General features: G+C 43.1%; 1 protein-coding gene across 3 annotated transcripts; it reads right to left on the bottom strand.

Annotated features, from left to right (window-relative positions):
• Window positions 1–1,969: 1,969 nt before the first annotated feature.
• On the bottom strand, window positions 1,970–11,454 carry LOC111966225 (opioid growth factor receptor). 3 transcript variants are annotated; one of them, XM_070444370.1, is made up of 8 exons: window positions 11,064–11,453; window positions 5,200–5,289; window positions 5,045–5,113; window positions 4,714–4,795; window positions 4,547–4,625; window positions 4,033–4,099; window positions 3,647–3,795; window positions 1,970–3,493 (listed from the first exon to the last, which is right to left on the bottom strand). In XM_070444370.1, exons 3-8 carry the CDS (start codon window positions 5,087–5,089, stop codon window positions 2,413–2,415), a joined length of 1,503 nt encoding a protein of 500 aa, XP_070300471.1. In that variant the 5' UTR covers window positions 5,090–5,113; window positions 5,200–5,289; window positions 11,064–11,453; the 3' UTR covers window positions 1,970–2,412. The 3 variants fall into 3 exon arrangements, with proteins under 3 accessions (XP_070300471.1, XP_023846461.1, XP_023846460.1); XM_023990693.2 differs by having other exon boundaries at window positions 5,216–5,289; window positions 11,064–11,385; XM_023990692.2 differs by lacking the exon at window positions 5,200–5,289 and having other exon boundaries at window positions 11,064–11,454.
• Window positions 11,455–11,696: the final 242 nt, after the last annotated feature.

The following is an 11,696-nucleotide window of genomic DNA, read 5'->3' as shown; positions in this document are numbered from 1 at the left end:
CCCACACATGAATGGTCTCGGGATGCTTTACTGTTGACACAGGACTGATGGTAGCGCTCACCTTGTCTTCTCCGGACAAGCTTTTTTCCAGATGCCCCAAACAATCAGAAAGGGGATTCATCAGAGAAAATGACTTTACCTCAGTCCTCAGCAGTCCAATCCCTGTACCTTTTGCAGAATATCAGTCTGTCCCTGATGTTTTTCCTGGAGAGAAGTGGCTTCTTTGCTGCCCTTCTTGACACCAGGCCATCCTCCAAAAGTCTTCGCCTCACTGTGCATGCAGATGCACTCACACCTGCCTGCTGCCATTCCTGAGCAAGCTCTGTACTGGTGGTGCCCCGATCTCGCAGCTGAATCAACTTTAGGAGACGGTCCTGGCGCTTGCTGGACTTTCTTGGGCGCCCTGAAGCCTTCTTCACAACAATTGAACCGCTCTCCTTGAAGATCCGATAAATGGTTGATTTATGTGCAATCTTACTGGCAGCAATATCCTTGCCTGTGAAGCCCTTTTTGTGCAAAGCAATGATGATGGCACGTGTTTCCTTGCCGGTTAACCATGGTTGACAGAGGAAGAACAATGATTCCAAGCACCACCCTTCTTTTGAAGCTTCAAGTCTGTTATTCGAACTCAGTCAGCATGACAGAGTGATCTCCAGCCTTGTCCTCGTCAACACTCACACCTGTGTTAACGAGAGAAATCACTGACATGTCAGCTGGTCCTTTTGTGGCAGGGCTGAAATGCAGTGGAAATGTTTTTTGGGGGGATTCAGTTCATTTGCATGGCAAAGAGGGACTTTGCAATTAATTGCAATTCATCTGATCACTCTTCATAACATTCTGGAGTATATGCAAATTGCCATCATACAAACTGAGGCAGATTGTGAAAATGTATATTTGTGTCATTCTCAACTTTTGGCCATGACTGTAGTACAGTATTCAGACAATCAAGGTTGGAATCTAAAGAATTGAATAATTCTAGAAGAAGGAAAAAAATGAATTAGACAAACAAATGTAAATAACTTGCACAATCTTTATTTTATTGTCATGTAACAGGAAAGGGGTCAAGTTTGTAAGTTGCATGGACAAAGGATTTTCAAATTCCATTCATCACCCCACCAAAGTGGAGTGTATTTACAACCCTTTTACACACAATTTCAATACACGTATGATGAATATATTAATTCATTTGCTGAAAATTGTAAAATAGACATTCGTGATGAAATCTCCACACGGGTGGAAAACAAAGCTTACCCAAACATAACCTCAGAAATGGAAGAAACGTTGACTATCTCCCACAGGGTTTTCCTGAGATTTGCAATTCAATAAACGAGTCGAAGGGGATCGGGCCTTTGTATAACCATACAATAATTTTGAATAAAAATAATAAAATAAATAATAGCCTCCCTGCTTGGAACATAAGAAAAGAACACCCACATTCTATTGATTACACTTACTATGTCGTCCTTACAGCAAAGCCAAAGGAGTTCAACCAAAGAGGTACATATCGTATTATTTCAAAACTTCCAAGACAGAATACAATCAAACAGTTAAATGTTATTTTTCTTTTTTTGGCAATGTCATCTATATCTCTCATTCCGCAAAAAAAAAAAAGTGCAAAATTCTTGAAATAAACAAATGACATTACAATCTTGTTCCCATTTCATAGGGGCTTTCAATAAAATATAATACACAATGCAGTCGCAACACTGACAGATAATACTAGATACAAAGTACATTTCAATTTGTGTGCAAAATTACTATTCAAACTGTATTCAGTTTTTGAACGGAGCGGTGTATTTAAAAGAAAAATAATTGTAACAAGCAGGCATCAGTTCATTGTATGAGATGGAATTCATCTTTTCAATGTGAACTGTAATTACAGACTACCCTTACATCCTCCTCAGTTCAAAGTATCCAACTACTTGCAGTTGCAGGATCAACTATGGAGAACTGATTGCAGTCAGAATCCCCGTTCCCTGTCACAACACAATTTCATTAGAACAAATCAATTCAGTAATGCATACATCCTTACCAACAAAAATAACAAACCCACTCTAATGTGAACATGGAGGACAGCAGAATATAATAAGGCCTGAAAACTATTTTTCTGTTAAAGCCCTGCCCAGAAACCACCCAGCCCCTTCCTCTTGGAGCTTCTGTAGAACTCAGAATTTATGCCATTCTGAGGATTGGAGAAGTGTAAGCAATATGGCGAGAATTCCATCTAACCTACAGTATCAGACGGCAAGGATGAGCTATTACCATATGACTTATATATTTTTTTCTGGGCCTTTCATATCCACATGAAGTGCCTAGGGGGTAGGGTCTCGGGGTCGATTTGGGATTGGCCATAAGTGTACACAATTTAACATATGTCCCTTTAGTCTGCAAATGATTCCTCCCTCTTTATATTCAGGAAGTTCCCATGTCCCTGAAGTTCCCTGAACTTGGCTGGGAGTTGGATTCCACATCCATCGGCTCCACTTCATTTTTCACCTCTTTCCCATTTGTCTGGTCCTCTCCAGCTTTCTTTATGTTCTCCCCACCCACTGGCACTGCTTTGTTATCAGACACATCACTAAAGTCAGTCCTTGGGTGTTTTTCACCTCGTTCTGAGGAGTCCTTTTTCGGCGAATCCTTTTTGGGATCCTCAGTCTTGGCTTTGTGGGATGATGCCGCTGATGGGCTCGTCTGATGTGGGTGGTTGTCGTTGGGGACGACCGTGCCTTTCTCCCACCCGTTGGGGCAGTTCTCTGTAGGACCGTTGCGTGGCACCACCTTGTCACCTTCCCTCTTCTTCTTAGTCGGTTGTGCCAAATTCTCAGACTTCATTTCAGATGCAGCTGCCTTGACTTTGACTGAGTCCTGGACGCTGTCCTTGGCTTGACTATCCTCTTTGAGTCCTTCCTCCATACTGTGATCTCCTTTAACAGACTCAGGGTCTGGGCTGCCTGAATGGTCCATGTCAAGATCATTACTGTTCCCGTTTCCCAGTGATTCTGAGTCCTCTGAGGAGATCGCTGGCCCCGAAGGATTAACAGAAAAACCCTCAGCCTGCTTATCTCCATCACTACTCAATGCTTCATCATTCAACTTGGCAGTCTCCTTCACCTCCTCCGTGACACCCTTCTCCTTCTGGGCTCCCACTGCCTCTCCCTCTCTAGCCTTGGCTCGTGTGCGGCCTTCCTCCGCTCCCTCCCCGTTCCCCTTCTCCGCCTTCTTCAGCTGTTTCTGGATCTTTCTGGGGCACCATACAAACTTTTCCTTGGGCTCAAAGTGCTGGAAAGCGTAGCGCAGAAGCTCTTTGCGCTTCTGCTTGTCACGAATGGCAAACAGGAAGTAGTCGAGCACGCTGCGCTTGACGCTGCTCAGGTTCCTTTTGACCAGCGTCTCCTCCAGGAAGAAGCGCACCAGCGGACTCTGGTAGTGCTCAAAGCCTAGCTCCCCCAGGCTCTTCAGGATACGCGTAATGCGGAGGTTGTTGTGCATGTTCCTGAGACAGAAAACACAACCAATATTTAGATGGAGGACCACTAGTAACAGTTTACAACACCACTGATGACAAAGAACGGTCATCAGTGGTTCCACATGGTCTTAAGAAATCACACCCTGTAAAGATGACCAAGGCGTAACTTCAGCAACTCACCTTTCAAGGTTGGCGAAGCGTTCTCTCCAGTTCTCGGCGCGTTTGACCTCACCTGTGTCTTTGTTGACCAGCTGGATACCATAGAACCCCAGCATGAGCTCGTAGGACTCCACCAGCCTCTTCTTGGCCTCCTCGCTCTCCCTGAAGGCCTGAGGACACAGTGGGGCAAGAGCACAGAGACCATTATCGTCGCCTTGATAGAGAAGCTCCATTCATAAACATTTCGTCTGCTCACTGGACCCAAGGGTATGCTTACTGTTACATTCAACAGTAACTCATTTTATGAAAAGGGCATTTCACAGTGCTTTATTGTACCCCTTAACCACACTTTGCACGTCAGTGCTCCTAATACATCACAATGATCATGCAAAACGTGAACCACTCACCAGGATCTCTTTCTTGGTGAGCTCAGAGGCCATGTAGTTCACTCCTGGCTCCCGCAGTGGAAACAACCTGAGAGCAACAGTGGGTTATAACTTTCGATGGCTAGATATCAATAATAGCACGGTGAAATCACGTCACTGATGTTTCAATCGTGTTTTGGGAAAGCTTTCCTGCGCCGTGCTGCGGCTAAGTGACAACATGTCGGTGATTGACAGTTTATCGCAACAGAACGTAAACGCCATCCAAGTTTATGACACTTGAGATTAGATTACTGTACTGTTATCATTGTGAGTCAGGCAAATTATAGGCCTAGTCATAAAGTAACATAGTCACATGTATAACACCACATTATAATGGTATAACTCCCTAGAGTTTTCAACTTGTGCTACCTCTACTTCTGGTTGCTGTCATAGGCGAGTTTTAATTTGGCTGTTATAGATGTCCATCAGGATACATAAGAAACAAACACACACAACTAGCCCATAACAGAACCGGAGCATTTAGGATCATACGTACCACTGAATGTAGGAGTGAACTCTCTCCAGCCTCTTATAGTCCGTCTTCCATTCTTTATGAAAGGATTCTATTAAAATGTCTAAACAAAAATATAGAGCATTACATACACCATTCCGCACTTTTTCCAGTCACTGAAAAATGGCTTGGAAGAATAGCAAATGACCTACCGTCAGGGGAGGAGGGGTATTCGTTGAGATAAAATTTTAAATTGAACATTCTCTCTTCTGAGCATTCGTCGTCTGCTAGATTCTGTGAAGACACGCAGACAAGCAGCACAGTCAGATGTCTAGATGACGCCTCATGACAATGACAAGATAAAAACAGACGACCTGTGTAGGGCCTGGAGTTTTACCTGGTCAGGAAGGGGGGAAAAAGTGGGTTCTGGTAAGACCAGGTTAGCCTAGGCTTACTAAGACCCAACATTTTTTCCTGACAAATTCACACGGACAAAAACTCCTGGCCCTATTCATGTGTAATAACAAGAGCCTTCAGACTTACAGGATACCCTTTTCTGTAGTTCTGCATGTCCTTCGCAGCCCTCATGTTCCTGGAGAACGTGTTTGACCACTGTGAAAGATATGGCACAGCGATATTGGACGAAACATTTGGCAGAGATACATTTAAAAAGGCATTATTTATTTTCTTTTGGGTACCTAAAATTATTTTGACCTGGGTGTAAGTCAGTGGAACCGAAGAGGAGACAGGTCCCAACACCATAGCTGTAGTTTCACCCCATAGTTTCCCTGTTTGAACAGTTGCATGGGGGATTTGGTGCAGTGTTAATTTCAACAAAAATGGTGACGAAAATACCAAATACTACTAAACGGTTCACCCGATACGGATGAAAATGGCCTCATGAAAGCCGACAGTCTGCCCTTTCGCCCCCATAGTGTTTCCTCTGCGTTCATTTAAGTGTGGAGCTGCGCTACGGCAGAATCATTGCCGCCACACCAAAAGAAACATCCTTTTTCTACAGAACATAGTTTCAATAAAGTTCTGTAAATCACATTCACTTTTCTTGGTAAATTGATAATCTGTCTGGGTTCAAGACAGTTCTGAAGGTTATTTAGCTCTGTGAGCTGTGGCAGGCAGCCTGCAACTCAAGAAACACAGCGCGCCAGTGACCAGTGCGCGAGTGACAAGTGGCCGATACAGACGCCCTGTGGTACAAAACACAATTCACTTGAATCACTTTAGAATGCACCTGTGCGAGAAACGGCACGCCAGGGACCAGTGCGCGAGTGACCAGTGTGCAATACAGAGGCTCTGCAGCTGAGCGAAACACAATTCACTTGAATCACCTCAGTGCTCCTGTGTGAGAAACGGCAAGAAAGATACGCCAGCCAACTAGTTAAGTTATAGCTAGCGTATGTAGCTAACTACTAAAGTCATTTAGATCTATAATATTGCTGCCACAATTGAAACGGCAATTATCTATCCAATATCCACACGTATGTTGATGATAGAAACATGGTCAACTAACGTTACTAGTTCAGCAAGTTAGCTAGTTCATTTGGAACTGTGAAGTGCAAGCAAGATAGCTTCATTTATCCGTCTTCGATGAGTTTAAAAATATTTCCAGCCACTGCAGCGAAAGGGGGAGCAGGTACAAGAGTGTCAGGTAACGTTAACTTAGCTAGCTGACGTCAAATCAGCCTGAGTTAAACGAAAAACTTTCTTTAGTTAGCCAACTCTTTCAAAAGCTTAAGCTGTCGTTTATATAACAAGTGCATGGCTTACTTTACTAGACAGAGAAGAGGCAGAATGCCGGGAGTGAGGTAGGGCTGCATGAGGGACGGAATGGAGCAGAAGAGGAGAGAGCCAGGAGGGGAGATTGAAGGAGAAGAGTAGATAAAAGGAGAAGAGAGAGGAATAAGGCCAAGTGCGCACCACCGGCAATCCGGATGGGACCCAATCGCACTGAAAGTGTCTTCCGTTAATTGCGAGAGGGACTTTTCGGCAATGAAATGAGTAAGAACATTTAAATGTGAAAGTAGATCCCCTTTGTCCCGCTCCCTTCTCTTGTTGCAGGTCAAAACAGACTTGAGGAGCAGACTGCAGGGAGAGCATCTAGCCGCCTGCATGCGGCGCTCCATCAACGCCCGCCCCCCATTAATAAGGAGCTCAATTAGAGGAGAGCGTGGGAAATCTTTTCCCCAAAAGCCCAGAAGAAAAGTGCTCTGACAAAAGCTGTAAACTGTCAAAACTAGGTTGTCGTCAGAACTTGGAAAGAGATTTCCAACACCCTCGTTTTGTGATGAACATGAATTAGTGGGCTCCGATTCATGTTCAGTCAAATGTTCCTCTGTTCATTTTGTCAAAAACTTTATTTCAGAAAGGTCTCTTGTGTTTCCTTAGATAGCTGCAGCACTCATTTAATTGCATTATGTATACTATAATCCTTTCACCAATACATTGAGCTCATTTCTGGTGGTGGAAATGATATTTTAGATGGTTTATTGGGAGTTTCTTTTTAGTCACCAGAACCCAGCTCTTCAGTTCTCCAGCTTCATGGAGGTAGTCACCCAAGTTAATTTGTGGAATTTCTTTCCTCCTTAACCCTGTAGTCTTAACATTCTGTATACTCCCCTTGTCCTAAGGTTTAAAAAAAAATGACCCGCCTTCACTAAACCCCTAAAATAAAGCAGCTTAATTGAATTTTAAACCAAATCTATTTTACATGAAGAAACAACCTGTCATTCATCACAAACTTTGAATATCTGGGTTTTCCCTCTTCACAATGCAGAACGACTGCATTTAAAATCAGTGGACACTACTCATTTTTATTACAATACACCTGTCATAATTGTTTTCTTTACTAAAGTAGCGGTGTATTATTGCTAAAGGTACTGCATAGGTGTAAACACAACTTTTTTTTTAGCAAGAGATAGCACTTGTATAGCCTAAGAAAGTAGTAAAAGTGTTGAAAGTAGTTTTGAATGCATTTTATTGAAGGGAAACAATAACAGTCTTGAAAATATCACTGTTGCCCAAAARGTTCTTATATACACTGTACAATGAGGAATTCAACTACAAAATAGTATTCTCCCATTTTTTTAACCATTGCCCCCACCCACAAGRTGTATAAACAATAAATAAGAATATAATAGATACAAAACATACTGTAGGACAGTATGCAAGTGTGTGCATGGACTTTGCAGATGCATTTCTCACATGTGCAACACAGATTTGTTTTAMAGTCCTTTGGAGGCATCTCCTCCTCTTGCCTGCMCCAGCTGCAGCCTCAGGTGGATCAAGACACGATTCAGCCCCCTGAACAGTTTTCACAAGCGCTGCTGTACGGGGGAGGTGCTCCCTTCTTTGAATGTGTGGGTTTACAAGTGCCTTTCCCAGCTGCTTCAGGAACACCCTCTTGTTCCGGTTATCAGGCATCCAGGTAGGGTTGATCTTGTGCCATATTACAAAGGCATTGTATGAGAACACATCAATGATGTTATGGAAGATGACCAGGGGCCAGTCATCCTCCTACAGCTGTAAATTCTAATCACCGTGTCCAGGTTGTCCACTCCATCTTGGTTGTGGTTGTAGTCCAGGATGATGGCTGGCTTCCTGTCCTCACGATCACTGATCTCAGCCGTTTTGTGCAGTGTGCTCAGGAAGACCACATTCTTGTTCCTCTTTGGGAGGTAAGAAACTAGAGTGGTGGTGGGGGAGAAGGAAAACTTTGATGAGAAGGCCTCTCTCCCCCTTATCGCGAGGAGTGAAGGGGGGAGCTCAGGCTTGTTCTTTCAAACTGTGCCAACCATGGTGATCTTCCTCTTCAGGAGCTGCTGGCTGAATTCAATCAGTAGCATACAATCTCAATTTCTCATTGTGTGAATGTCTCTGATTTTTGTGGTGCGTAAATGATTTTATAACTGCCGGGTCAAAAATGACCCTAAGACAATCTATGTATCCTGGTGGTGTACAGCTTTCATGGAAATATGAACAAAGGCGATGCTTCACTTTTTCTAATGTTGGGGTCACTCTAGGAAAAGTCATACAATTTCAAGTTGAAAMAACATCATTTAGGGGGTTCTCTCTGCTGTTAAACAGAGTAGTTAGTCATTTTTTACCGTTAAGGACAACACAAAGATTAATGCACTTGAGCCAATCAGTTGTGTTGTGACAAGGTAGGGGGGTATACAGAAGATAGCTCTATTTGGTAAAAGACCAGGTCCATATTATGGCAAGAACAGCTCAAATAAGCAAAGAGAAACGACAGTCCATCAAGACATGAAGGTCAGTCAATACGAAAAATTAAGACCTTTAAAAAAGTTTAAGTGCMGTCGCAAAAACCATCAAGAGCTATAATGAAACTGGCTCTCATGAGGACCGACACAGGAATGGAAGACCCAGAGTTACCTCTGCTGCAGAGGATAAGTTCATTAGAGTTACCAGCCTCAGAAATGTCAGCCCAAATAACTGCTTCAGAGTTCAAGCAACAGACATTTCAACATCAACTGTTCAGAGGAGACTGTGTGAGTCAGACCTTCATRGTCGAATTGCCTCAAAGAAACCACTAAAGGACACCAATAAGAGTCCAAATTGGAGATTTTTGGTTCCAACCGCCGTGTCTTTGTGAGACGCGGTGTGGGTGAACGGATTATCTCCGCATGTGTGTATTTCCCACCGTAAAGCATGGAGGTGGTGTTATGGTGCTTTGCTGGTGACACTGATCGATTTCAAATTCAAGGCACAGCATGGCTACCACGTCGCTGCAGAATGCTATCCCATCCCATCTGGTATGGGCTTAGTGGGACTATCATTTGTTTTTCAACAGGACAATGACCCAACACACCGCCAGGCTGTGTAAGGGCTATTTGACCAAGGAGAGTGATGGAGTGCTGCATCAGATGACCTGGCCTCCACAATCCCCTGACCTCAAGCAAATTGAGATGGTTTGGGAAGAGTCAGACCGCAGAGTGAAGGAGAAGCAACCAACAAGTGCCCAGCATATGTGGGAACACCTTCAAGACTGTTRGAAAAACATTCCAGGTGAAGCTGGTTGAGAGAATACCACATGTGTGCAAAGCTGTCAAGGCAAAGGGTGGCTATTTGAAGAATCTCACATTTTGATTTGTTTAACACTTTTTCGGTTACTACATGCATCCATGTAGTATTTAATAGTTTGTCTTCACTATTATTCTACAATGTAGAAAATATAAAAACCCTTGAATGAGTAGGTGTCCCAAAACTTTTGACTAGTATATACAATTACACTTGTTTACTTGACTTTTATACTATAAATTGACTCCAATTAATTTACTGTAGAAAGTTTGCCACCTGCAGTAGGTAAGTAAAGCAGATATCGAATCCATCACTTCTGTTCGGCTGTGCCCATAGAAACATTCTAAAATGAGGTGGATAACTCCCCAGTGGTCTGCCACCAACTTGCCCACATCGTGCTAGTGTGGCAATGTCTGCAAACACAAAGCTAGCTCGTGCTTGGCTCTGCCCACTTCCTTGCTTGTTTTGACCACTATAATTCATTTGCCCTCATTGGAAACGACAGGCTGTGGTCTATCTTCAGTTTGTCAAAAAAAGCTTTGCTAGAGCTGCTTACCAAGACAGTGAATGTTCCTGAGTGGCCTAGTTACAGTTTTGACTTAGCCATTTCAAGTCTTGCCATAGATTTTCAAGCTGTCTAGCCATGATTAACAACCAACTTGACATAGCTTGAATATTTATTTTAAGGATAATGTGCAAATATCGTACAATCCAGGTGTGCAAAGCTCTTAAGACTTACCCAGAAAGACTCAAACAGCTGTAATTGGTGCCAAATGTCATTCAACATATAGGCCTATTGACTCGGGGGTCGAATAGTTAGGTAATATCGTTTTATTTATCGTAAATGTTTTACAAATGTTAACATTCTTATTCCAATTTGACATAGTATTGTGTAGATTRTTGACAAAATTATAATTAAATCCATATCTAGTGGTTTTATAGGGCCTAACTGTTTGTTGGCACCGTTAGTCACAGTTATAGTGCATTGACTGTATTGTTTAATCTTGCGTAGAAGCTTCGCTGGCATGCATCTAAAAAAAATTGCTGAGTTTGCCCCACCAAGATTCACATGCTAAAATCGCCACTGCAGGCTATAATGCAATGACTAGYTCAAGACAAAGTGGGGATGAAAAGCTAACGTTAGCAGGCTAAAGGCACGTTAGCAGGCTAAAGGCTAGATAAAACGCTAACGTTAGTTAGCATAGTAGCTAGCTAGCTTTGTAACCAAAAACTAAACGAGGCATTATATATGAAACGTGTCAAATATAATGGCAGTTACCAACTCACTTAAAACTATTACATTCTCCTGCAAACAATATTCCAAATTTGGAGGTAACGTTAGGTCGTTAGGATTCCATTAGTTGAACAGCTGCTAACGTTAGCTAGCAAGCTAATGTGTGCTAGTAGTGGCCTAATGCTAACATTAGTTTTCGCGTACTCGTTCGCCGTGTTAACGCCGACATTTGTATAGTTGGTTACACAAGAGATAAATTAAAATRCAACGTACTAAACCAGATGTCCATGATTTAGTTTTGTCCTGGCTTGAGCGACGCGTTTGGTTCTCTCCTGGATCGTCTCCATCACTCTCTGTGTCCCACGTCGAATCATACACGCAGACTAAATCGTCCTGCTCCATCATTGAAACCACAATGTCACAATGTGGGCTTGARAAAGACCAAAAGCGAGTTCTGCTAGCCAAGATAATTACACATGAGTTGAACTTCCAGCCCTAAATTCGATGACTACCACGACCGACCAACCATCCCTCCTCCCGGTCAGCAAAATCCATCGTCGCGATTCGTTGTACCAGTACGGGTTCGACAAAAGTGAGTGACAGGGTGAAATGGTCTGCAGTCAATGCAAGTCTGTCTGCTGGCTGAGCAGCTTCTTCTTCTTCTGTGGCTTTTATGGCGGACTACAACCCCTAAAGGTGTATTGCTGTCACCTACTGGACGGGTTGAAACCAAAAGAAGGTACAAATAGGGAAACTAACTTAATCCACCCAAATAAAAATAGTACACTGACAAAACAAAACTCCCACTTCTTCCTTCTTTCAATTCCTCATATCTCCCTTCTCGGGCTCTAGGGCCTCTAGGGTGAAAGGCAACCGCTGCAGCCTGCAGTGAAGGCACCATGGACT

The sequence above is a fragment of the Salvelinus sp. IW2-2015 genome, linkage group LG7 (assembly GCF_002910315.2).
Source record: "Salvelinus sp. IW2-2015 linkage group LG7, ASM291031v2, whole genome shotgun sequence".
Lineage (NCBI taxonomy): Eukaryota > Metazoa > Chordata > Actinopteri > Salmoniformes > Salmonidae > Salvelinus > Salvelinus sp. IW2-2015.
The sequence above is the reverse complement of the archived record's forward strand: the minus strand, read 5'-3'. Positions and strand labels throughout refer to the sequence as shown.